The sequence below is a fragment of the Anguilla anguilla genome, chromosome 7 (genome assembly GCF_013347855.1).
Source record: "Anguilla anguilla isolate fAngAng1 chromosome 7, fAngAng1.pri, whole genome shotgun sequence".
Lineage (NCBI taxonomy): Eukaryota > Metazoa > Chordata > Actinopteri > Anguilliformes > Anguillidae > Anguilla > Anguilla anguilla.
The window spans coordinates 54,399,055-54,424,898 of NC_049207.1; the positions used below are offsets into that span (position 1 = coordinate 54,399,055).

General features: G+C 50.5%; 1 protein-coding gene across 1 annotated transcript; it reads left to right on the forward strand.

Annotated features, from left to right (window-relative positions):
• The first annotated feature begins 282 nt into the window (after positions 1-282).
• On the forward strand, positions 283-25,674 carry nfxl1 (nuclear transcription factor, X-box binding-like 1). The gene is made up of 23 exons (XM_035427413.1): positions 283-319; positions 1,483-1,689; positions 1,782-1,961; positions 2,072-2,181; positions 2,348-2,478; positions 2,603-2,781; positions 3,093-3,254; positions 3,837-3,937; positions 4,392-4,506; positions 4,918-5,042; positions 6,310-6,432; positions 7,049-7,139; positions 8,782-8,902; positions 9,781-9,940; positions 11,024-11,115; positions 12,208-12,229; positions 16,263-16,403; positions 18,321-18,487; positions 19,152-19,221; positions 20,582-20,686; positions 20,944-21,030; positions 21,482-21,535; positions 23,659-25,674. The coding sequence occupies exons 2-23, from the start codon at positions 1,491-1,493 to the stop codon at positions 23,830-23,832; spliced, it is 2,709 nt and encodes a 902-aa protein (XP_035283304.1). The 5' UTR covers positions 283-319; positions 1,483-1,490; the 3' UTR covers positions 23,833-25,674.
• The last annotated feature ends 170 nt before the right edge of the window (positions 25,675-25,844 follow it).

Below are 25,844 nucleotides of genomic sequence, written 5' to 3' on the forward strand. Positions count from 1 at the left end.
GAATCTAAATTTATTTATGGAAGTTCCATACAATGTATTTATTTAAGAGTCAATAGCACCCCCATAACATACTAGCTACGGAGACACATTTGATTTGAGCATTAGCTGGTTACGAAGCGTTCTTTGCAGAAACGTTCCAGAGTCTGACACGTTGCAGGTGTGTGGACCTGTGTACATCGGGGGTTGTAGTTTTCAGTATATGATTTTCACAGTACAGGACTTGCTGTAAGGACTTCTAATCCCAGGATTCATTTTCCGCATTTGAAGTCTGCGCATGGCAAAAGAAGGTTCCCCGATGAGTGTATAGTAAAAAAGTCTGGTAGGTATTTTCTTGAATGGGAATTTGAATTTGTAAATAATTTGCGGTAATATTGAATGATGCCATCCTCCAGGACGAAGTGACAATTTCGACAAGTCACGATATATGATATTGGCTAAGTTTGAACACTGTTAATTTGGCCATCATCTGCTATGCTTGCAGACGAGCTTGTATTAATAACCTAGCGTTTGCTAGCTAGCTAACGTTAGCTTGCAGTCCAAATGTTAGTCCAGTTAGCAGGCTAACGTTAGTTAATAGGCAGGTTGGCTTACTGTATTGCTTGCTTGGCTACTTACTTAATTTATTAGCTTCCAGGTAGTTATCTCGTCAGTTGACAGTAGCTACTACTGTAATGTCAGCTACAGTAAATCACAACCGGTCAGCTGTTGAAGCAGGCTAAAATAAAGTATACTAGCTAGACTAGCTAGCTAGCTGAACAAAGTATAGAGACTAGTGCTCGATGAGATATTAAATTAACGTTATTTCATGCAGTAATGTTTTGCTAGCAAACGGGCTGCCGTTACTAACTAGCTACACAAATTGGCCTATTAATCGCACAGTTTTTTTAGCTACAGCGTGTGTTCTGAGATAGCTTGCACTAAATTAACGTTTAGCAATATTGACGTTTGCTAGCCACCACAACTGTATGGTTAACCAGTTGGTCTGCTATAACTTCTAATTTGTGAGTTTGGGGTTGACGAGAAAGTAAACCTTGTCTTGGCTGACAGTCAAGACCAAATAGTAATAGGTATTGATCCCCCAATAACCCCAGGGTAATTTGTGTATTAATTAGATTTTTTTACATTTTAGTACAATCTTTCCCGACGCAGTATGCAGTTAGATTTTGCACGTATTAGCTAGCTAATCAAGAGGTAGCAAATTATTTTTCAAATCGAGGGAGACACATTCCTGCAGTGGCATTGGGTTACAGCACTAGTGTTTTTGCAGAAGTTGGAAAGGCACTGTCTATATTAGCTTGACATTTGAAGGTGAAACGCACTCCTCTTCATATAGTATGCTTCTGTCATGTGAGAGTAACTAAATCTACTTAAAAATGTTAAAACGTGACCGTACAGTACATCAGTAGACTCTTTCTAACCAACACGTAGGAGGGGACGCTGATGAACACTAATCGTGTTCATGCTTTTCTCTGATATTTGCAGGCGCAGTTATGGAGCCAGCCTGGCGTCAGCAAGGCAAAGGGAGGGGCCGGGTTCGGGGTAGGGGCCAAACCCAACCGGACACTGATGCCAACAGGTCCCAGAGAGAGAGGGGTGCCCAGCAGCCCGTCAGATTGGACAGTGGTCCCTGCCCACAGATTGGGAGAGGAGTGACCTCATCAAGAGGACCAGAACCCCCGCCAAAGAGAGGTCAAGGATTCTGGTCTTATTTCACTTCAGAAAAGTCTCTAGAATGTTCTGATGACTGCCAATCTCATGCGCCAATCTTATTTATCCGACAGAGCTGTCCAATCAGTCCAAGTTCGAGGAGATCCGGAAGGCCAATCAGGCGAAGGCCCAGAGGCTTGCCGACAGCCAGTTCTCTTCCTCGGATGAAGACGACGAAGAGGGGGACGAAGAGCAGAATGGAAAGCGCGTGAAGATTGTAGCCTCCACGTTCACCTCCTACACCCATCAGACAGGTGCGGCTGGGCTCACGTTTCTGGGGCTCCAGTGAGCGAACGAGCTGTTGTTTTCGCCGACCGTGAAGTTGCTGTCAGTGGGCTGTATTTTGCGTGTGGTTCGTTCTCAGGCGGAGACGCGACGGACTTGGAGCGCACCCGGCAGTACCTGAACGAGGCCTTTCAGTCCGGCGCCATCACCTGTCTCATCTGCATCGCCTCAGTGAAGAGGAATCAGGCGGTACAGCATCCAAACCGCTAAAAGTGTTTACACCAGGCTTTATGCACGGAAGGAACCGGAACCCCCAGATGTTCAGCACATCTGATGTGTTTTATTTGATAGAGGTGTGATTCTGCTGTTGGTTTTTTTTTTTTCCGGTAATCACGTGATGTCTTCACTACCGTAGGTGTGGAGCTGCTCGGGATGCTACTGCATCTTCCACATCTCCTGCATTCAGAAGTGGGCCAAGGACAGCGTATTCCTCGTTTCCTCGGTAACGGACGAAGACTTCGGGACGAAGGAGCACCCGTGGCCATGGTGAGACCCCCCCCCCCCCCCCCCCCCCGCCCCGGTCTCCTCGCAGACGAACATGTAAAATGGCGCACGCTGCGTTACTGAAGACCAGCTGTGTTTAACCCTTTGTTCCCCTCCCTGTGGCCAGCCCAAAGTGCCGCTGTGAGTACAAGCCTCAGCAGACGCCCAGGCGCTACTACTGCTACTGCGAGAAGGTGCAGGACCCGCCCTTCGACCCCTGGCTGCTGCCTCACTCCTGCGGCCAGGTGTGCGACCGGGAGTACAAGCCGGCCTGCGGCCACAGGTGCCTGCTGCTCTGTCACCCAGGTAACCATCAATGATTGGCATGCATGTGTGTGTGTGGGTGGGGAAAAACTTCAGATCATGTGCATTAGAAACCTGGGTGTTGGATCATGCTATGTGCTTATGCAGTTTGACCGCTCAGATTCAGGAATGTTGTATTGCTGGATTTACCCTGGATTAAATGGCAGGGTTTATGTAGATGTTTATTTGTGATCCTGTGCTTATGAGTCGGCTCTCGAGTGGAGCTCTCGGCCCCACGGATGGACCAGCCGGCCCGTAGGCCTGTACCTGCATCAAGTGTATCTCTCTCTCTCTCTCTCTCCCCTGTGCGTTAGGCCCTTGCCCGCCCTGCCCTAAGATGGTGTCCGTCACGTGTCTGTGTAGGAAGGCCACGCCGGTGCCACGGCGATGCAGTGCCAAGGCCTGGTCGTGCCAGCAGCGCTGTGGCAGAGTGCTCCCCTGCGGGCAGCACCCTTGCCAGGACTCCTGCCATGCAGGTGAGCTGGGCCACGTGGCACACGGTGGAGTCAGAATACTGAACTGTACTGTTACACGTGTCAGAATGTGAACCTGTCCTGGTACTCATATCAGAGAGAGCAATGAACTCGCCTGCAATGTGTGTCCGAGCAGCAGACTCTCCTGGTTAACATGTTAGATGCAGCACTGTGTGTTCCAGTTGCACACAGGGACTTCTGTGGGAGTGTAAGATAAGTTCCATTTACACTAGGCATTTTCTGTGCATTACTGTAATTGTCCCTGACATGCATGTCTCAGAGTATACTTAAAAATAACAACAGAATGGACTGCTTAGTCAGTCTGATAGGATTCAGGCTGGAACAGAACACTTTGATATTTAATAATTGCCTTTCTGTATTTCACCTGATGGGGATGCAGTCTCGGGTGTGCTATTTAACAAGCTATTTATCTCTCTCTCTCACTTTCTCCCTGTGTCTCTCTCTCCCTCTCTTCCTCCGTCCCTCCCTCTCTCCTCCCCCTCCCCCTCCCCCTGGTCTCTCCCTCTCTCTCTTCCTCTCCTCCTCCCTCCCTTTGCCCCCCCCCCCCCCTCCCCCTGTCCTCAGGTGACTGTGATCCGTGCCCCAGGATCAGTATTCAGCGCTGTGTCTGTGGCGGGGAGGTGTCTGAGAGACTGTGTGCCAGTCCTGTCTGGCACTGCCAACAGGTAACACACACCCCCACCAACACCCCCCCCCCCCCCCCCCCCCCGTGCCAACCTCTCCTTCTCTCTTCGCATCTCCACCATGTTTGCTGAACTGTTGACAGTCTCTCTGTTAATTTAGTGGCCTCACCAGGTTTCCGACAGATTAAAATGACAGAATAATTACCTGAAACAAACAGCAGCACACAAACGCTGACTATGTGTGCGTATCGCATAGCTGTTTTGTTTTGGTATTAGTACACATTCAGGACCCTGATCAGGCTGCATGGTTTGGACCCTTTAGGTGAACCTGGAACGGGTCTTTTGGGTTTAAGAAAAGCATTTTTCGGTGGGGGAGGGGTATCATATGCCAGTTATATCGCAGCAGTAGTGGTATTTTTAGTTTTCTCTTCTCCAAAACTGCTGCCGTTTGAGGAAAAGCTCACCTGCCCCCCCCCCCCCCCCCGTTTCTCTCCAGGTGTGTGGGAGACCCCTAGCGTGTGGAAACCACACCTGTGAGCAGGTGTGCCACTCCGGACGCTGTGGGGAGTGTCCTCGCTCCGGAAACCGGGCCTGCCCCTGTGGGAAATACAGTAAGTGCTAAGCATTCTGGGACATTTTCCTCCCTCTGAAATGCCTTTATTTTGCTATTTCACTATTTCCTTCACTCTTACGCTGCAGGCATGATATCATTAAACTCTTGTACCTTGTTATTCAGTTTTCAACGGCCTTCATTTCAAGTGCTTTTTTGAAAGACACCATTTTAAAAGTCTGTCCCATGACCCAAAAGGTGTGGTGTAAATATCAGCTGTTTCCTTCATGTGTCATGATTGAATGAGGATGGCGCTCTTTCTCGGAGTGAGTCGTATCAGGAGAGTCTGGTGTTTAAGAAATGAGAGTAACAGTGAGGGCAGGCGTGTGACCTTGAGTGTGACCCTGCGTGTGACCTTGCCTGTGACCCCTGCTTGTGACCCTGATCCTGTCTGTGACCCCGCTGCGTTTAGAGTGCTCGCTGCCCTGCACGGAGGAAGTGCCGACGTGCGGCGACACCTGCGACAGAGACCTGGACTGCGGGCTCCACACCTGTTCCATGCGCTGCCACCGGGGGGCGTGCGAGACCTGCAGACAGGTGAGAGTTAAAAAAAAAAAAAAAACTTTCTGATCGACGGATTTCTGTTAGAGCCGTGGGACCCAAACGCTGGTCTGTGCACCGGCGCCAGTCCCTAATAACATCATGGCCGCCGGTCCCTAATAGCATCATGGCCGCCGGTCCCCAGCACTTGCAGTCAGTCATAATGGAACGCACGGTGTTGTTGCCCTGGCGATGTGTGGCGGTCCCTGAGACTTTGAGACTCAGCCTTGCGGGTCCACAGGCTGAAAAAGTTTGGAAACCGCGTTAAAAAACATTTTGTTCATTAACAATCTGCTCTTAAGGTGAACAGTGACCCTCTGGTTGTTCATTCACCCTCATTATTTGAGGGTAGTGATTTATTTTATACCTTTTTCCTCCCCCTCGTTCCTCCCCATGGAGCATGCATCTCTGCTTCGCAGCAGTTATACAGCGCACTTTTATCTCAAACCACTAGGCGGTGCAATATCCCTGAGCGCCTGCTTTTTACACCAGCCTTTTTTTTTCTTAAGACTTATATTTTACAAGTTACTCATTGGATGGATGCTTTCAGCCAGCTGGACTTAGAGTGCGTTTAATAGGGTCATAAAAACCCCTAGAGCTGGAGAGGCTAAGTTACGGTCAAATAATCGCCACCATCAAGATGCCTGCCTCAGGACTGTGTGTTTCATTGTATATTTAATTACAGGGATGCTGTTCTCAGATCTCAAACTGTTGTTAAATTGTAATAAACCTGTAAACAACCTGAGTACCCATTTGGCCTCGGTCTTCATTGTATGTGGAAATGTTTGAAAAGTACTGAGAGCATACTGTAAAGAGTTTCTTAGAGCTTACAATGGAATGGCTGTTTGCTCCTCGAACCTTCAAAAACTGAGCTGTTAATATCATCTGTTTGTATACAGCCGTCAAACACCTGAGTGTAAAACACTGGACAGTTTTCTCTGGTGTTGTTTGTGAAAGTTTGTGTTTGCGGTTCTGCTCGGCTGCGTTATTTTGAGGCCCCTTCCTCTTGTACGGCACTTTACAGGAGTACCTCTCATGCAATGATGCTGATGATGCATTGCATGTCTTCCTCTGGAGTCAGGTTTTTGTCGTTGTTAATGTAGTTAATGCGTCTAATGTAGTTCATGCCGTTAATGTGGTTAATGTAGTTTATGCGTCTAATGCAGTTTATGCTGTTAATGTGGTTAATGTAGTTTATGCGGTTGATGCAGTAAATGCGGTTGATGTGCTTAATGCAGTAAATGTGCACGTTTTCCCCGCGCAGGAGGTGGAGAAGCAGTGCCGCTGCGGGAGGTACACCAGGCGCATGCCGTGCCACAGGGAGTACCTCTGCGAGTCCAAGTGCGCCAAGACCCGCGGCTGCCAGCGCCACCAGTGCAAGAGGAAGGTGAGTGAGCGGGACGCCGTGGCAGTGTGGCATGACTGTGCCCGTCTCTGGGAAGCGCCCGGCACTGAGGGCTGGCAGTGTGGCATGACTGCGCCCTTCTCTGGGAAGCGCCCGGCACTGAGGGGTGGCAGTGCAGAGGAAATCAGCTCAGCAGCTCAGGGGTTGCAGGTTTGATTCCCAGTTGGGGCACTGCGTCTGCAGCCTTCAGATGCTGGGTCTGTGCCACACACAGTAAACAGGGTGTTTGCTGGCGTCCTGTTGACTGAACTGCTTCAGTAAATATCTGGATATATACATGGATTATGTGGCTATTTTTGGTGGGCTTTTCGTTATGACGTGAAATTGCAGCACATTCTAATCTTTTTGCTGTGCATGTGTATTTACACACCACTTATGTCAACCCCTGATCATCTGCCTGTGTGTACAGTTATTATTATTATTATTATTAAACAGGCTTGTCTGTTGACATAGAGACTGTTCTCTCAGGCCTTGTGTCTGTAGGCTTTTCCGGCTAATTAAATGCAGCTTCTCTGATTTACAGTGCCGCCTGAACCTGGGAAGTGATTGAGCAGGGGCGTGTGGGTGTGAGTGCACTCACTGTGTTTGTGTTCTGCAGTGCTGCCCCGGGAACTGCCCCCCATGTGACCTCAACTGCGGACGAACCCTGGGCTGCAGGAACCACAAGTGCCCGTCTGTCTGTCACCAGGGTAAGATGGCGGGTGTGCCCGTCTGTCTGTCACCAGGGTAAGATGGCGGGTGTGCCCGTCTGTCTGTCACCAGGGTAAGATGGCGGGTGTGCCCGTCTGTCTGTCACCAGGGTAAGATGGCGGGTGTGCCCGTCTGTCTGTCACCAGGGTAAGATGGCGGGTGTGCCCGTCTGTCTGTCACCAGGGTAAGATGGCGGGTGTGTTGGGCATGCACTTCTGTCTGTCACCAGGCGGCTGCATCAGACATGCTTCCTGCAGTGTGCATTGTCACACTTCAGGGACTGGTTTTTTTGGGGGTTTTTTGGGGGGGTTTGGCTCTGGGCCCGTCCCCGTCCCGACCGGCCCCCACCTGCTGGTTTGAACGGCGGCCCAGAAAGCGCCGGAAGCCGATAGGTCAAGAGACGGCCACGCCCCGCAGAGCTTCGGCTCCGTCGCCCCGGGACGCCAACCTCTGTCCTCGTTGGCCGGTCCCGCTGAAGGCCGGCGGAAGTCCCCCGTCCCGCCCCGAGCGGGCCAGCTGGCAGAGAGCGCTAATCTGGCACAGTTAGCGGCGGATTGCGCGGGATTTGGGCCAGGGTTTCAGCGCGGAAGTGAGGCTAGTGTTCCACTCTCGTGCTGGTTAACATGAAGACATGGACGGCCCTGTATTAAAGTATAAGAATAAAGGTTCTCTGATTTTTCAAGATAGGCATCACATGTCTTGATTGTTCTGGATCCTTTCTTTGAGAAGATAGAAGTCCGGGGGTCGGACGTTGAGACCCGTCTAGACAACGGCGATTCCTATCTTCGGTGTTTTGGTTTGCTGTTGCTTCTCGGACAAAAACCGTAAATAATGGATTGCTTCCCAGAGTCGCGATGAATATTCAGTTTGCAGATAAAGGGAAAAGTATGAATAGGACTGGCTCATTTATATTTCATGTGATATTTAATTTATTGACCTTTTGCTGTGCTTGCCTGAACTAGATGGCTTCTCTGGCAAAATGAAAAGGATTGTTAATTGTTAGGATGGTGGACCACGGGGCTAACCCATTCTCTTCTCTGTCAGGTCTGTAGATGTGTGAAAGGGCAAACTGTTAAAGAAATGTTTTGTTCCCAGCTAACAAAATGCCACTTGTACATTAATATTTGATATTAACATTGATGTTTCCTGGGTTATAATCTTCCACATTATGTTTCTCTGAATTTGGTGGCAATATTTAAAGGGTTATTGATTGTAGGGATATTGGTGAAATCACCTTTGTCGTGAACATTTCAATGAAATAAAAATGAATACATTTAAAGGGGAAAATGGATACACACTTGAATAACTAGCTCAGTTTCGAGGGTTATTTCTGATGGTGTGATAGGTGACCCTACAGCCAACTTTGTATATTCGCATTGTGTTTGGGTCACTTTGGGTTACTTTGGGTTCATATGGTCGAGTGAACCTGGAATGAGCTTTGATTGACAGGTTTATTAACCCTTTGAGGAATAGATTTTCTTGTAAGATTTTTTTCATAATTCTGAGTCAGTGTTCTAGAACTCCCCTGCTCTCAGTTCCCAGCAGTGATTGTGACATCATCATTGGAATATTCAGTTGAGAGCATTCCAATCAGGCCTTTGTAACCTCACTCCTCAGATGCTGATTGGTTTGCTTTGACAGGCAGCTGCTACCCGTGCCCGGAGACGGTGGAGGTGAAGTGCCAGTGCGGCTCCACGGCCTTGATGGTGCCGTGCGGGCGAGAGAGGAGCACCAAGCCCCCCCGCTGCAAGGAGCTGTGCAGGTGAGGCTCCGGCCTGGCGTGGGTCCCACCCACACACCACCTGACCCCCGTACCGCCACACCCCTGTATCGCCCCAAACCCGTATCCCCCCACCCCCGTACCTCCACACCCCTGTATCGCCCCACCCACATACCACCTGACCCCCGTACCGCCCCACCCCCGTACCGCCCCAAACCCGTATCGCCCCACCCACATACCACCTGACCCCCCTACCGCCACACCCCTGTATCGCCCCAAACTCGTATCCCCCCACCCCCGTACCTCCACACCCCTGTATCGCCCCACCCACATACCACCTGACCCCCGTACCGCCCCACCCCCGTACCGCCCCACCCCCGTACCGCCACACCCCCGTACCGCCCCGACCTTGTATAGCCCGAATAAGAATAATACGGTTTTTAAGCAAAACAAGACAATGAGAGAGAAATTCACTGTGCATCGATTTTTAGGGAATCCAGGGCTGCTGGCTTAGTGAGGAAGAGGAGCTGTGGTTCCTGAAGGTTGCCGTGCCCTCGGCCGCGGATCCGGCGGATAATTAGAGGCATTGTGGGCCGGCGCGCGTCCCAAGGGCAGCGCTGTGGGGGAGACAGGCCGCCCTTAAAATGTCCCGAGTGACGGTGTGATTTATCGCCCCATCTTTACGGGTTCATCGTTCATCACGCGAGGCGCGGCGGCGGGCGGGGGAGTGCCCGTGCTGCTGGGGCGGGCCGGGGGGGGCGGGGCGGGGGAGTGCCCGTGCTGCTGGGGCGGGCCGGGGGGGGGTGGGCAGGGCGGGGGGGCGCTTGTGCTGCTGTGGGGGGGGGGGGATGCTGGCGTCCCGGTCGCCGCGGTGACCACCGTGTCCTCAGAACGCCTCTCTGCCTCTCGTTCCCGCACAGGACGCCGCCCACGTGTCACCACCCCGTCCGCGAGGGGCACCGCTGCCACCCCGGGGCCTGCCCGCCCTGCCGCCTGCCCTGCCGGCGCGCCCTGGGCGCCTGCGGGCACGCCTGCCCCGCCCCCTGCCACGACGAGGTCATGGTGAAGACGGCCGACAGGGTAAGGGGGAGGGGCGGGGTCGCAGTGTCACACGCACGGACCGCGCACGCTACCCGCCTGTCCTGAGGGCCGCTGGCCGCGTTCCTGTTGGGTTAACCGCGAACGAGTGTGACTCTTAACTTCTCTCAGCCAATAGAACTTGAGTACCTGAAGTGGTCGGAGTTGAAGGCGAGGTGCGCCTGTTTTCACTGAGCGTGTGCTGACTCTGCACTCTGCTCGGCCTTTGTTTGACTTTCATGTGTCATTTTCCTCTTTATTATACATTTATTATGTAACCAGCCTTTTCCCAATTAACCGGTACCAGCCAGCAGCAGTTGCCCCCCCCCCCCCCCCTCTCTGAGTCAGGTTCTGCTCTGGGTTTCTTCCTGTTACCAGCCTGGGAGATTTCCCCTGCCCCCTGTCAGCCCAGGGCTGTTCTAGGGGGGCTTCAGTCCCTGATCTTTAGAGCTGCTTTGTGCCAAAGCCCTTTGTAATGTCCTGCTGAATGAACACTGAGTTTAGGGTAGTTTCTAAATCCACAATGTTTATTTGTGCAGCATAGAGAGGTACAATCCCCGAAGGAGATCAGCTGGCACTCTGCCAAGCAGGAAAAAATACCTTTTAGTATGCAGTCAAATGCGCAGCTTCATGCAAACTGGTCAAATGGGTAAAAAACAAGTTTAAAAACAGGGTACATAGTCCAGTTTCTTCAAAACAATCGTCAGCACAATTTTCCTGTATTTTCAACTCTTTAGTTCAGATGTTTTTGTTTTTGCATCAGTCACATGATTACGGAATGTGTTGGTTAAACATTATTGTCGTGTGTACAAATCACCTCTTCTCATAATCTTCCACACTGTCATTCGGAAACATCATGTTCTTTTGGTCTTTTGGCTTCCACAGTGAAAAGCGCTGAACAAATGGAATTGAGTTGCTAGAGCTCTGCTTTACCGTCAGCACGGGCAGTGTTGATGTGTCTCTAGCCATAGTGATGTCATGCGGTGTAGAGTGACCTCTGGTTGGCTGGTGATGTCATACGGTATAGAGTGAGCTCATGCTGGTGATGTCATAGTGTACAGTGAGCTCACGCTGCCTCTGTTTTAGGCCCAGCTCGCGGGTCCGTGGGAGCAGCCGTCAGAGCCGGCCTTCGTCTGCAAAGCCCTTCCCTGCCCCCCCTGCCTGGTGCCCATACCCACGTGAGTGACCCCCCCCCCAGCTCACCTGTATCCCCTTTCACAGGGCAGCCTCTGCGTTAGCCGTTAGCACGTCCCTTGCTTTCTAGGCCTGCAGCCTGTAGAGCGAACACATTAATACTGCCATTACATTAACGTGCAAATATGGAATTCAAATGTGTTCACCACACGCCACAACTACTACTGGAACTACTGAGGTGCAGGTGTTTAATTTTACAGCTGTGCATGGCAGTGGAAAGAACATTATCTGCTGCAAAAACAGCTTTGTCATCTCAGTTCCCAGTTCAGGTCCTTTTGGGTGAGAAGCAGTATTTTGGGCCTGACTGCAGGGAGGGAAATTCAGGAGACATTTTAGAAGAGACGAGCTGCTGTCCTGTCCCTCTACCTTGCCCAAGCTGTGAGGATTCGGTGCAGCGCTCTCGACTCTGTCCTGGTGCACGTTGGCGGTGTTTCTCAGCGCGAGAAGCGAGATTACCGGGGGCTCTCATTACCGTCGTGCGATAAGCGCCACCTTAAAAAGTCACCGCAGGAGAGGTGACATTTCTGGCGGGGGCGGCGTAGAGCAGATGGAGTCCTGGCTTCGGTTCTGACCGCTACGCCCTCGGGGGGGGGGGGGGGGGAGGGGGGGGGGAGAGAAAGCGCCGTTTTACTGGAGAGGAGAAAGGCGAATCAAAACACGGCATCCCACGTCTCACTTGTGAAGTCACGAATAACACAAATAAAGACCACTCCAGCTTTTTATACAGAGAGCACAATGGCTGTTTTGATTAGGCGTTTATGTTAAGGTGTTGCCAGGACCTCAGTGTGATTCCTCTCACTGTGTGGGCTGTCATATGCATCGCTGTCTTACTCATCAGTAGAGTCTTCCGTTTTGTTTTATTTTTTTTTTGTGTGTGTGCGCGCGTGCACGTGTACATGCGCGTGTGTGCGCATGTGCGTTTGTGTGTGTGCGGGCGTTCATGTTTGCGCTTCTGTGTGTGTGTATCTGTGTGTATCTGTGTGTGTGTGTGCGCGTGTGTGTGCGCTCCTTGTGTGGGCTGTGCAGAAATGCCCCCTGCCGTGAGCTAAAGCAGCCTTTGTGTTTTCTCTCCACAGGGCCTGTCTTGGGAAACACGAGGTGAGTCCGAGGACGTGTGTGTGTGTGTGTGTGTGTGTGTGTGTGTGTGTGTGTGTGTGTGTGTGTGTGTGTGTGTGTGTGTGTGTGTGTGTGTGTGTGTGTGTGTGTGTGTGTGTGTGTGTGTGTGTGGTGTGTGTGTGTGTGTGTGTGTGTGTGTGTGTGTGTGTGTGTGTGTGTGTGTGTGTGTGTGTGTGTGAGAGAGTTAGTGTGTGTATGTGTGCACGTGTGTGCGTGCGTGCCTGTGTGTTTGCGAGAGTGTGTGCGCGTGAGAGAGAGAGAGAGAGTATGTGTGTGTACGTGCGTGTGTGCGAGAGAGAGAGAGAGAGTGTGTGTGTGTGAGAGAGAGAGAGAGAGTGTGTGTGTGCGTGCGTGCGTGCGTGTGCGAGAGCCATCCAGTCAGCACTGTCAAAACAATCCCAACCACAGGGCAGCACAGGGCAGCACAGGGCAGCACAGGGACCGTTTAACAGGGCCTCCTTCAGACCCGGTCCGCACGCGGGGCTGCACTGCGGGTCTAATGTAAACACAGCTTCTTTAGGTGCAGCTTTGAGGGAAGTCGCTGACGCGTGGAACCATGCAAAGATCTCTGTAAATGTCAAACATTCACAGTCCGTCAGATTCAGCCGCTGACGTTGGAGAATCGTTCACATAGTTTTTGTGAGCGTACTTTTTCACGTGCAGGCTTTAATACGCGCTTAGTGTCTTTTTAGATGACTTAGAAAGAAAAAGCAAGTCTTTGAACTACAAGACAAAAGCAGCGATTGCCTTGCGCTCTGCAGATGTCATCATAAGCAGGCTCTGTAACGCCTGGCCGTGTGGCGTACCGTTAGCACGATGTAGCATGCGCTCAGCGGACGGCCAGGTTTGCCTTATCCCTCTGGAATGTCCATCGCTTTCTCTCCCTCCCTCTCTCTCACTCACTCACTCGCTCGCTAGCTGAAGCTGTAAAAGTAGTCTGTCTGCCAAACTGTTTAAAGATAATTCAATAAACTGTGCTCTTCTCTCGTCTTTTTCTCCTCCGGATATCTGTAATTAAACCTGGCTGTCGTAGCGTAAATGTACATGTTTAATGTCTGTTTTTTTTCTCCTTCTTTTTTCCCTGTGCTGAGGTTTTTAACATGTTCCAGCTTTTGCTGTAAACATTCCATGTATTAATGTTCAGAAGGCTGTTTTCCTTCTCCTTTTTTTACCTAGTAAGTCTAATCGTACGCGTTTCGTACACGTAACTTGTTTTCAGAGGGGCGTACTGTAAGGCTAGTTGGCAGGAGAGTCTCATCAAGTTGAACCTTCGGAATGCTGTTACCCCCATGCTGTTTATTGAAGGCTTTCAACTACAAATTGCCCATTTTCTTGGGAAAAGTTTCCGAAGACAGTGGAAGTGTTTGAGGTCCGAGTTTGTTTTTGGCCAAACTAATGCTGCCGTAGCTGACATTGGCTTCGCTCTTTTGATAGCCCGTGCTGAACATGCAGTGATGTTGATTGATAAACCCTAAAATGGAGGTGGGGACACTGCGTAGCCCCCCCCGCCCCCCCCACCCCCCCATGGAGGTGTGAGGCCTGGCTGTGCTGAGCCTCGTGCGGCGCTGGGGAAGGCGTCCGGGCTGAAGTGCAGTGGCGGCAGCGGCAGCGCGTGGTGATGAGGAGTCAAAGGGGAGCGCGGCGATAAGATCCCCACGCCGCCGGTTCGCCGAGGGGCCGCGAGCCGTCCCTCGCCCTCGCCACGGCCCGCCGACAGCGCCACAATGCAGCGGCGGAGATAGCGAGCGAGGTCTGCTGCGCGTGCCTCCGATAAGAGAAAGGTCACCGCCCGCCTTTCAGGCTTTTCATCAACGAGCAGCCGCCCGCATAACAGTAGATTCGGCTTTTTTTTTTTTTTTTTGTTCCGATCGCGTTCGTGAATCTGAAATGTCATCTCCAGGGGACGGAGTTGGGCTGCAGAAGTGCCTTGTGTTTTGGTCAGTTTTGAATCTTTTGCTTTGATACGTGCATTTTAATTGTAAGCACATGGGACCTCAGTAAAAGTGGAAGCAGAAAATGGGGATTCTTGGGCACGGTGCTCCTCCAGTTTGGCCCTCCAGTCCTCCTAATCCCCACGCTTGGAGCAGATCGGAGGAAATCTACTGAAGATGAGTCACTTCCATCGAACATCTAGCCTCTTGCATATCCAGGAGGTGGAAAAGGGTTTAACTGGGTTCCTGGGTCTCACCTCTTGATTAACGGCATTTAGCTCAGATTAACTGTCTGTTCTGTCAAACAAGTGGCAATAGATTGGCCTGGAACTTGAACCCGTCTGTCAGTGATGTGTTGCCAGCTATGCATAACAGTCTGCATTTGAGGATTTGTAGTTACGGGCTAGAATGCAGCACTGTAGAAAGCATTATCCTGATGTGATACGTTTCTACCCTCATGAGTAGACCCAGATTGGTTTCTTCTGCCTGGTCCAGCCAACCATTTTTATAGTTTTATGGATATATAAGAATTATCCATTAAACTCCATCAAATCCATCTTGGTATCCAAGACGACAGAGCAAACAGGATCGGCATGAAGACTCTGCAGAACATTAAGTGCTCTCTCGTCAGGGCGACCTGAAGGGTTGAATTAGAAGTGGTGTTTTCTTTTGGGCATGAAAACCCCTTAGTGCTTCTTCAGCACGTACGCGCACTTAATGTGCGTCAGCTAGAAACTTTCCCACAGCTGCAGTGTCCTAGATTTCAGCATCTGGGCGGGGTCAGTGCAAGGTTCAAACATTCAGAAGTTAATAAAGAACGATGGGGGCTTGTTTTACTTCACTGAAGGCTTAATTAGTCGGACACAGAAGGGCTGTCACCAGCCCTTTTTTGTGGGAAGGACAGTATGTGACTGACTGATACTTTTTTTTTCCTGGGAGCTTTTTTCAGCTTTATTAGACAGGATAGTGCAGAGAGACAGGAAGAGCTAGGAGGCGAGAGAGGGAGAGATGTGTGACAAAGGTCGGCGGTCGGACTCGAACCGCAGACACCGCGGCTCGCAACGAGCATGAGGAAAGCGCTCTATGGGCTGCGCCACTGGAGGCCCCCTGACTGCTACTGTTTAACCTGTCACATGCCCCTGTTCCCAATGGCAGCGCGCGATTGGCCAGAGTGCAGCATCCCTGGAATGGAAGGTCTAATGCCCCTGCTGCCTGTTGCTGAAGGTTGATAGCGCTGTAAAAAAAAGAAAACAAATTTCGGTAAAAGCTGCCGTCCGACATGGAAAAATGAACTTTTTTGTCGTTGCTCTTTTAAAGGCCTTTGGGTTTAAGTCGGTAAGCAGTTGCCAGGGACGTTGTAGAAGGATCCAGCACTGTGGACCCGCTCACCTTCCATGTCCTCTCTCTCTCTGGTGGCCTGGGAAGGCGCAGCGTCCTCTGTCTCAACCTGTTTACACAGGCTGTGAAAACCACTGTCATAAGGAGTCATAACCACACACAGCAAAACCAGCACAGCTCCGCGTGTGTGTGTGCTTTCAGTGCTGCGCCAGGGTGTCCTTGTCTGTGTCTGTGTCTGTGTGTGTGTGTGTGTGTGTGTGTGTGTGTGTGTGTGTGTGTGTGTGTGTGTGTTTGTGTGTTTGTGTGTGTGTGTGTGTGTGTGTGTGTGTGTGTGTGTGTGTGTGTGTGTGTGTGTGAGAGAGTGTGAGTGTGAGTGTGAGTGTGAGTGTGAGTGTGAGTGTGAGTGTGAGTGTCTGTGTGTGAGTGTCTGTGTGTGAGTGCGTGTGCATGTGCATGTGCACTCACAGCCCTTGAGTTGCAGGTGTCCCCGCTCACTTTCATGGTTCTGTTGCAGGTGTCCCCCCCCCCCCCTCACGCTCATGGTTCTGTTGCAGGTGTGTCTGTGTGTGTCCCTCACGCTCACGGTTCTGTTGCAGGTGTCCCCCCCTCACGCTCATGGTTCTGTTGCAGGTGTCCCCCCCCCCCCCCTCACGCTCACGGTTCTGTTGCAGGTGTCCCCCCCCCCTCACGCTCACGGTTCTGTTGCAGGTGTCCCCCCCCCCCTCACGCTCAGGGTTCTGTTGCAGGTGTCCCCTGTCCCGTGTCACGCTCGTGGGCCCTTCTCCTGCGGCAGGCCGTGCGGGCGGCTCCTGGCCTGCGGGAACCACGCCTGCAGCCGGCAGTGCCACAGAGTCACCCCGCCCGACGGGACGGGCGACCCGCAGCAGGTAGCGTCCCGCGCCCGAATAACCCCGCCGTCGCCATGGCGTCAGCCCTATGGGCCTCCCTCAGTTTCAATCCCCTTCTAACAAAGGGGGAATTAAGACAATGTGCCTCTACAGACGCCTGTCTTTAATCTGGAGAACCAAGAACATTATGCACTTTATGTAAAAGAAACAATATGCTTGTTTATTCCAGTTTCATAGCTTGCTCCCAGTCCCTGTTCTGTTCACGTCACATTTGGGGCTGTTTTATTGGTTTTGAAAAGTCGTGCGTTTTGAATCGGTGCGCAGTCTGGTTTCAGAAACCGTATTGCTAGCTTCCGCGGCCTCCCCGCCGATCTGATCGTCTTCGTTGTGCTGAAGTTTTCAGCGCTGGCGGGGTCCGCTGCGGCTCGACGGGTTCGCCCCTGCGTCCCCCTGTCGTCTCCTGAGGTGGGGGGGGGACGGGTCCGTCTCTCTGACACAAACACGAGGTTGCTGAGGAAATAACTCCGCTCAAATAGCTCCAGACCCAACGCAGGCCTCGCCTTCCCGATTTAGAACGTGTCAGGAGGGGACGCCATGTTTTAACGGCGCCTGGCCCCGTCTTATCCAGCGGCCCCGCCTCGTCTGCGGCGTCGCCTTCGCCCGACACGTCCGAGCCGAGCCGCGTGGAGCCGTGCCGTATCGCCTGTGCGGTGCTAGCTCTGCCGTATCAGAGCTCAGGAGTGGGTGGCAGTACTTACAGAGACGTTCTCTGATTATGAGAAAATGTGACCCTGCCAGGGGACCTGTTGGAAAAACACCTCCGACGTTGCGCTTAAAAAAGGACTGTCAGCACTTACGGTGATGTTTCCCGGTTTAATTTTACAAGCCAGGTAACGTAATGACTGGAGAGTTACATTTTTCACACACGCACACACAGACACACACACACACGTATATATGTATAGAATCATCGAATGTTGCCTTGCGACTCAGTCATCAATGAAGAGAAAATGGAATAATGTTCTGTCACTTAACCAGTCACCAAGCCAGTCAGAGAGAACACATGAACACAATGCTCAGTTCTGACTGGAGTCTGTTTGGTGGTTGTTACCTGTAGAGCTATTTTGGCAGTTCATTGCACGACAGTGTCCCCCCCCACCCATCGAGTGGAAAAAGACACTGTGGAATATTCCTGTGAGATGGCGTTCCAGGAGGGAAAGTCATTACACCCACCACGTGGTTCTGTCCGAGCAGTCCGGCCGAGCCCCCACACCTTCTGAAATTACAGCTCGCCCCCCCCGGCCCCACCGGAGGCAGCTAGGTGGCGAGATCGCAAGCGTCTCGACCGTGATTGGACCGCCGGACATCGGCAGGAGGATGGCGAGCGGAAGGACCGGATTTGGGGCGCCGAGATTAACTCTGGTCGTCATGGAACTGGAATCGCACGCATCCGGCTCGCAATCATCAGGAACCCCAACCCCCCCCCCCCCCCCGCCCCTTAACCATCAGGAACACCCCCCCGCTCCCCCTCCAGAGCGGAACAGAATGCTCCAGTCGCTCTTTTGGGTCTCAGGCGATATTCCAGTCAGGCACAATCGAAAGTTTCCCTTAGCTGGCCAGGTTTGAGACACTATTTTGATGGGCGGAGCTTTTCCCCAGACCGCACGGAGGATAGCAGTGAGAATAAAACATGAGCCTCATCAAAAAAAAAAACAGTGCATCAGTCAGAACTAACAGAACCCTGGTTTTGTAAACGTGGATGAAATTGCTTCCGTTAAACGTGTTCAGTGCTTAAATGCTGGGCATATATACGCTTGGTTGTTGTTTGTTGCGGTGCATTCTGGGAGCTGCCTGGCCTCCTGTCTCCACTGTGACCGCTCTGTGTCAGTCTTCCGGTGGTCATGCTCTCTCTCTCCTCCTCCTCCTCCTCCTCCTCCTCCTCTTCCTCCTCCTCAGGCGGGGAAGGAGTGCCCGCGGTGTGAGGAGGGCTGCGTTCACCCCCGCCCCTCGGGATGCCCGCACCCGTGCCCCCTGCCCTGCCACCCTGCGGCCTGCCCGCCCTGCACCCAGATGGTCCGGCTCAAATGCCACTGCAAAATCACCACCCTGTTCATCGAGTGCCTGTGAGTCTGAACGCCATCCGCGCAACCCAGCGGCCCACACACAACCCAGCACGGCCCAGGGCCACACACAACCCAGCGCCACCCACACACAACCCAGCACAGCCTGTGCATGACCCAGCGGCCCACACACAACTCAGCACGGCCCAGGGCCACACACAACCCAGCGCCCCACACATGGCCCAGCTCCGCACACAACCCAGCACAGCCTGTGCATGACCCAGCGGCCCACACACAGCCCAGCGCCACACACCCAACCCAGCTGCCGCACACAACCCAGCTCCCCATGCAACCCAGAGCCCCACACACTGCCTAGCACCCTACACACAACCCTGCACATTACACAACCAAGCGCTGCACACAACCCAGCGTCCTACACGACCCAGCACCACACACTGCTAGACTTGCCGCTGCTTTTGCCGGTTTTGGGGTTTTGTGAGAGAGCGCTCAGTGTGTGCGAACGCGTCCCGGGGGCCTGTTTGCGCAGCTCAGTATTTCCCACACGGGCGGCGTTAATATGCAGATCTCTGGAGGTGTTTCTGTGGGGACGGCGGTGTGGGTGTTTGGCTGAGCCCAAACGGTGTCTGTGTGATGAAACATCTCCTGAATAAAACATGAGCACTGCGTTGCGCCTGACGCTGTCCTCGTTTGTCCTCTCTGTCTTCAGGAAGTTGACCACGACTGATGAAGACTCAAGGAGACTCCTGGGCTCCTGTAATAACCAGTGTCCCAAGCAGGTTTGTAGGGGTGAGGGGGGGGAGGTCTGAACTCGTTGCGCTGGTCTATTTATGATGCGTGTTTCCAGACCCCAGTCAGCACATATTTGCTTACGTTCCCACCGTTCTCACGGGACATGTTTCAGTGCCCCCCCCCCCCTCCCCGACCTGTGTAAGGAAAATGAAGGTTCAGCTGTCTCCCCATCAGACCCCTTTCTGTTACTTCCTTCTGTAGACGAGGTTCCCACTAAATATTATTATCCTGGAAGATTCTTGGAAGGTATTCCACTGTGCACAGTATAATTTGAGTGAAATTGCCAAATGTATAACGAAGTGAAGGAAATGCAGTACATTCATCTGTCTGTTCTAACTGGCTCGCATTCATTTCACACACTGTCCCGTCTTACAGTGTCAGTGTGCTGATAGTGCCAGGTAATCTGACTGTATGCTGGTCATTAATTCCACTGCCACATTTCTGGACTGGAGTGTGTTCCTTTGTCGAAACTAAATATTTTTAAATTACACGGTAAAAATGTGGGTCCATGAAGAGAGGAAGCAGGGTAGTGTTGGATTAATCAAGAGCCCACACACACACACACACACACATGCACGCACATTCACTCTCTCACACACACACATGCTCTCACACGCACAAACACACTCTCACACAAACACACACATGCACTTGCACACACACACACACAGTACAAACAATCCTGTCCCCGAATTCTCAATAATTTAGGTCCATTACGCTCACTTAAGTCTTTAAGGCTAGCGGTGGTTAATAGTTCCTGAAAAGTATCGCACACAACATGTAAGATCAGATGAAATGAATATTACGGGAAACAAGGCTCCAGTCATGTTTGCCCTCATGGCTGCAAGATGTGAGCAGCTTCAGAGAAAGTAGAGTTGTGATTTTTCTCTGGTGAGTACAATGGGCTGTTGTGCCACAGTAACTCAGATCAGCTCCTGCGTCTGATTCCAAACACATGGCACCAGATTTTCTGCAGATCCCCCCCCCTCCCCTTTTGTTTTTTCTTTTCTGTGATGTGATTGGTTGTCTGTATTACTTTACTCTGCATCCAGCTGCTAAAGCATACCTGATGTGCATGTTTTTCAGTATTGGTTTGGTTCTCCAGTGCAGGACCATTTGAAATGAGCCCTTTAATTTGCTCCCTTCTGTAATCAAGGTTGGCAGTCATGCCAGTGTAAGCAGTGGTATCATGTGGTATCACTAAAGCCAGTGCTGATTGGATATTGGCAACAGTGTTCTGCACATGTCCTCTCCACAGAAGCTGGCCTGGCCTTTATATTAAACACGTGTGGGTGGGGGGTCTTGGTGTTAAGTCTCCACCTAGCATGTTATTCTCTTACCTTTCAGCTCACCTGTGGCCACCGTTGCCGGGAGATATGTCACCCAGGTGACTGTGTGGAGACCTGCAACCAGAAGGTCAAGCTGAAATGCCCGTGCAAGCGTATTAAAAAGGTATCCAGTTATGTTTCGCTTTTTATTTGGTGGCACTGTTGTTTTTTGTGTTTATTTTTTCTGGTAAATGGTTTATCACATAATAAGGTGAACACCATGTGATTAAGTGACCCCAGATCAGTTCAGTCCCCCGCAGGAAATGCTGGAAATCCCCGCCTGAGGCATAAGGGCTTCTGTACGTACCTGCGGGGCGGCTGGCCAAGGTCGCTCCGTGTGCGTAAGAGTCTGATGTTTCTCCGCCTGTGCGTTTCCCGTAGGAGTACCCGTGCTCGAAGGTGCGCCAGGACCAGCCGTCGGTCGCGTGCGACGAGGTGTGCAGAGAGCTGCAGAAAAAGGCGTTGGAGGTAAACCTGTTCACCTCCGTGTGCACGTGTCACTGATGCCGGTCTCTGATTGGCTGGGGTTAAAAGCGCGAGCTCTCCTGTGGCTCACGGGTTCGCGGCCTGGCGGTGGGCTCGGACGTGTGAGGGTAACGAGCTCGACGGGCTTCGAGAGGCTCTGACAGGCCGAGAGGCTCTGACAGGCCGAGAGGCTCTGATAGGCCGAGAGGCTCTGACAGGCCGAGAGGCTCTGATAGGCCGAGAGGCTCTGACAGGCCCGGAGGCTCTGATAGGCCGAGAGGCTCTGACAGGCCTGGAGGCTCTGATAGGCCGAGAGGCTCTGACAGGCCTGGAGGCTCTGATAGGCCGAGAGGCTCTGACAGGCCCGGAGGCTCTGATAGGCCGAGAGGATCTGATAGGCCGAGAGGCTGCTCGTCTTAACGTTTCCACAATTTAAACGATATTTTCTCGACAGATAAAAGAAGCTGAAGAAAAGGCCTTGCTTGAGGAAGAGCGGAAGAAGCAGCAAGTGAGTTTCACGTCTGTGGCTAAAATCTTAGTCTCCTGTCCCTCCTCAGTGTTACACAGAACAAACTCGGAGAAGGCTATTTCCTTTTTTTTTTTTTTTTAAAGTACTGTCCACTTTAACTGAGCGGTGGAAAGAAAATGCTCATGGAAAATTCGGTGCACGCAAGCGCTTGCGTTGCTGCCGTCGTGTTTGAGTGTTGAATCCGCTTTAAGCCTGTGGTATGCAGGATCTGTCATACCCACAGCCCTAATTGCGGACCGACTGTTTATGTTCAGATTAAGTAGACAGATTTCTCCCTTTTGAAATTCAGATTAATCATGGCAAAACTGTCAGTAGATTTGTAAGAAAACCTTATTATTATCACCTAAGGAAACATATATAGAGTCTATTGTATGATGTATATAAATATATAATTTCAGCATCTCTACTTTTACAGTAAGCAAGTATATAAATGTGTTACAGTATTCATCATTATAGCACAAAAGTACACAGCAACCAAGTTTCCACATTAACGGAAGACGTTGGAGGGTACCGATGTCTTTATTTGTATAACGAAATATTTCGGCTTGCTTTATTATAGAGCAAAGTGCATGAGGCCGCAGATCTATTGAGTTTCGCGTGACGTTTTCCCATGATTTACGACATCAGTGTTGCCTCAAACGCCTGACCCCTCTGGCAGGGTCCTGTTGCGTTGTCATATTGGCCTGTCGCGCTGACCATAGTTTTCATACCCGGCCGATCCCAGCCAATAAGTCCACATCGCCAGATTCCACCGCAGGTTCTGTCGACTGAAACTTGTTTTAAAAGTAGCACTGGGCCTGTTGCTTTGGCCCTGTGGGCAGGCCAGCAGGCCGCATTGGTAGCAGTGGCTGTGAGTGACCCGTGCTTTCAGGGAATGCCAGATGTGTGTGTTTTTTTTTCCCCTCCTTCCTCGGTGGGAATCGGTAAAAGGATACACAGTTTTCTTTCCCGTGCCTGTTTGTGGAAGCAGCGGCGTGGCAGGGAGCTGCTGGGGCTTTCTGAAGCGGTTCCCCTGACTGAACTGATCCCTCTGCTCGTTTCGCTGACACAGAAATCCCTCTAAAGGCGCCATCCAGCTGTTTGGAGGCTAGTGCTACAGAATGCTGTAACGTGCCCAACTCTAACCACTGTGAAGCCATCCCTAACTGTAAAACTGCCATTCGGTTCTTCAAAAGCAGCGTTTCAGCATAATAATCACTAATGTCTGAAACGGAAAACTAAAGTATACTTTAAAAATGTTTTTTTAACCAATTGGAATGCCTCCATTATTTCATTTCCATTTATTTCATTTTTTGAAATAAATCTGAAATGAAAGTGGAAAAGCTGAACTTCAGCCTTGCTGAGTTTTCGTGACTCGGTGGGTTGTGTAAACCTCCACCAATCGGCATTGTCACGCGAGTTCCCCGCCTTCTAATTTAGCAGCTCCCCTGCCAGTGCCCTTCCCCAAACACTTCACTTTGCGTTTTTATCAAATGAAATTAACTAGCATTCCACGCTGTGAGGGAGGGGAAGGGAGGAGGAGGGAGGTGGGCGGTGGGAGGTGGTGGAGGAGGTGGAGTTGGTCAGACGGGTCCTTCTAGAGGGGTACAGGAGGAGGAGGGCAGGAGGGACAGAGCAGGCAATGGAAGCTGTTAAGTGTGTGTGTGTCTCTGTGCGTGTGTGTGTGTCTCTGTGCGTGTGTGTGTGTCTCTGTGTCTGTGTGCGTGTGTGTGTGTGTCTCTGTGTTTGTGTGCGTGTGCGTTCGTGTGTGTGTGTGTCTCTGTGTTTGTGTGCGTGTGTGTGTTTGCGTGTGTGTGTGTGTGTGCATGTGCGTTCGTGTGTGTGTGTCTGTGTTTGTGTGCGTGTGTGTGTTTGCGTGTGTGTGTCTCTGTGCGTGTGTGCGTGTGTGTGTTTGCGTGTGTGTGTCTCTGTGCGTGTGTGTGTGTCTCTGTGTTTGTGTGCGTGTGTGTGTGTTTCTGTTTGTGTGCGTGTGTGTGTGTGTCCCTGTGTTTGTGTGTGTGTGTGTGTGTCTCTGTTTGTGTGCGTGTGTGTGTGTGTCCCTGTGTTTGTGTGTGTGTGTGTGTGTGTCTCTGTTTGTGTGCGTGTGTGTGTTTGCGGTGCAGGCGGAGCTGGAGGCCTTTGAGAAGAGGCAGAAGGGCCGTCGTAAGAAAGGCCGCCGAACCGCGGAGGTGGAGGCTGAGGAGAGCGCCTGGCAGAAGTACAAGAAGTTCCTCATGGTGCCAGTGTGTGGCGCTCTTCTGGCCGTGGCCACGTTCTATCTACTTCAGACCAGCTAAACATCACTTCCTGCTTCCTGTCCCGCGCCACCCTCGGACGCGTGCTCCTTAGAGTCGCCGTCCTGGGAGGCCTCGGGGTACCCGGCTGGATGAAACGTATCGTATCGTGCTATTGTGTTAGATCCAGGGTCTCCATTAGGGTACTGTAGCATATGCAATAAGCCCCTCTGGATGCATCAGGCTGGAAAACCAACATAGCGAGCGCTGATGATGTCAAGTGCATCTTTAAAAACCAATCTGTGTGATCATTTTAATGACTATGAGGAGAGAGACGAAACGATGTTCTGGATAAACTCCTTTTTTGTTATTTCTGATATTCATTCATTATGTTTATTTGATTGTAAAGAGTACTTCCACCTTGTCAAGTAGAAGTTATCTGAATAGATAACATGAAACTAAGAAATTAGTTAGGTGACATGGTATTATATTTCTTATAGATACAGACAAAATTATTATTATTATTATTATTTATTTGGCTCTGTACTCCATAATTTTAGATTTGTAATGAAGCGATAGACATGTGATTAAGGTGCACATTCTCAGCTTTTATTTAAGAGTATTTTATACACTTCACGTAATTTCACCCTGTAGAAATTACAGCCCTTTTCATAAATGGTCCCCCTATTTCAGGGCATCAGCATGTTTGGGACATATTAATGCTTTATAAATGAAAGTATTTTTAGTACTTTGTCACATTTCCTGCAGTTTTCCTGAGTCTTCTGGGGGCAGTAGGCACTAACACATCCATGCCTGCCCTCCTGAAGAGTGTTTCTGATCTGTTGGATGGGTGTTCACTGTGGGTGAGCATTCTTCGGTTATCAGCTGTAGAGGTCTTCCTTAGCCTGCCAGGCCCTTTGCGATTACTGAGCTTATCAGTGCTCTTTTTAATTCTTAACTATTTTCCTAGCGGTTGATTTTGGTAAGCCTAAGGTTTGGCCAATGTCTCTTGACTTTTTTTCTTTTTCTCTCAGCCTTATAATGACTTCCTTGACTTTCATGCCTTGGCACAACCCTGATCCAAATGTTGACAAACACCAGTAACAGACTCCAAAAGCAATCGCAAGCCTAAAATCAAGATTGAATACTGAACACACTCTTATGCCTGCAATAAGGAAGTAATTGAACACAATACTAATCAGGAACACCTGTGAAGTCTTTTTTTTTTTGGTGCCCTGATAGGCCCTGTAATTTCTACATGGTGAAACCAAAATGTATTAAATATGTGCTTTAATTACATATCTAAATTTGTGGAGTACTAGGCCAAATCAAGAAAAAACATTGTAATGCTGAGCTGACCTTATGAAGAATATCCATTATATTGAGTTTACATTAATTGTTTTGTGAGTAGATTTACTGACTTAAACCTTGATTGAATTGAATTACTTTTTTTCTTTCTCTAAGCACACACAGTGTTGTTATATTGTACCTACCCCCTTGAGTGCTGATCTATGAAATGTGGAGTGTTTTAATTAAGACCATGTACTCGCAACCCAGCTGACTAATTTTCACTTTAATGAATTACTCGGAAGTTCTGCATCTCCACTTGGCATACCTGGAGACAGTTTGTGAACTTGGCAGCATTTCATAAAATCTTTCACTGCCATCAACTTTTCAGTTTGAGTGACATGTGTCAGTCTGCTTGATATGGGAGCATAATGATATTTTATTCCCTGTAATTGTTTGGTAAAATTGTTTAAAATTTTTACTTTTTTTTTGCAGCTTATCCATTGGAGCTGTTATCATTTTTTTGTAAAAACGGAGAGAGAGGAACACTGACTGAAATGTTGGCTGTTTAGAAATGTATCTTATCTCTGGGGGTTAATAAAACAAGTCTAAGCCTGAGTTCTTGGTCCTCGGTTTTTTTTGTTTGTTTTTTTTTTTTGGTTTTAATTGTGGTCACACACCGCTTTCTTAACATAAACTCAACTGTTCAGGGAATTAAGAATTATTAAGGTCCTAGTAAATCTTACTTTTTATTTTATTTATAATTTCCCTCCCCCCCACTTGCTCAA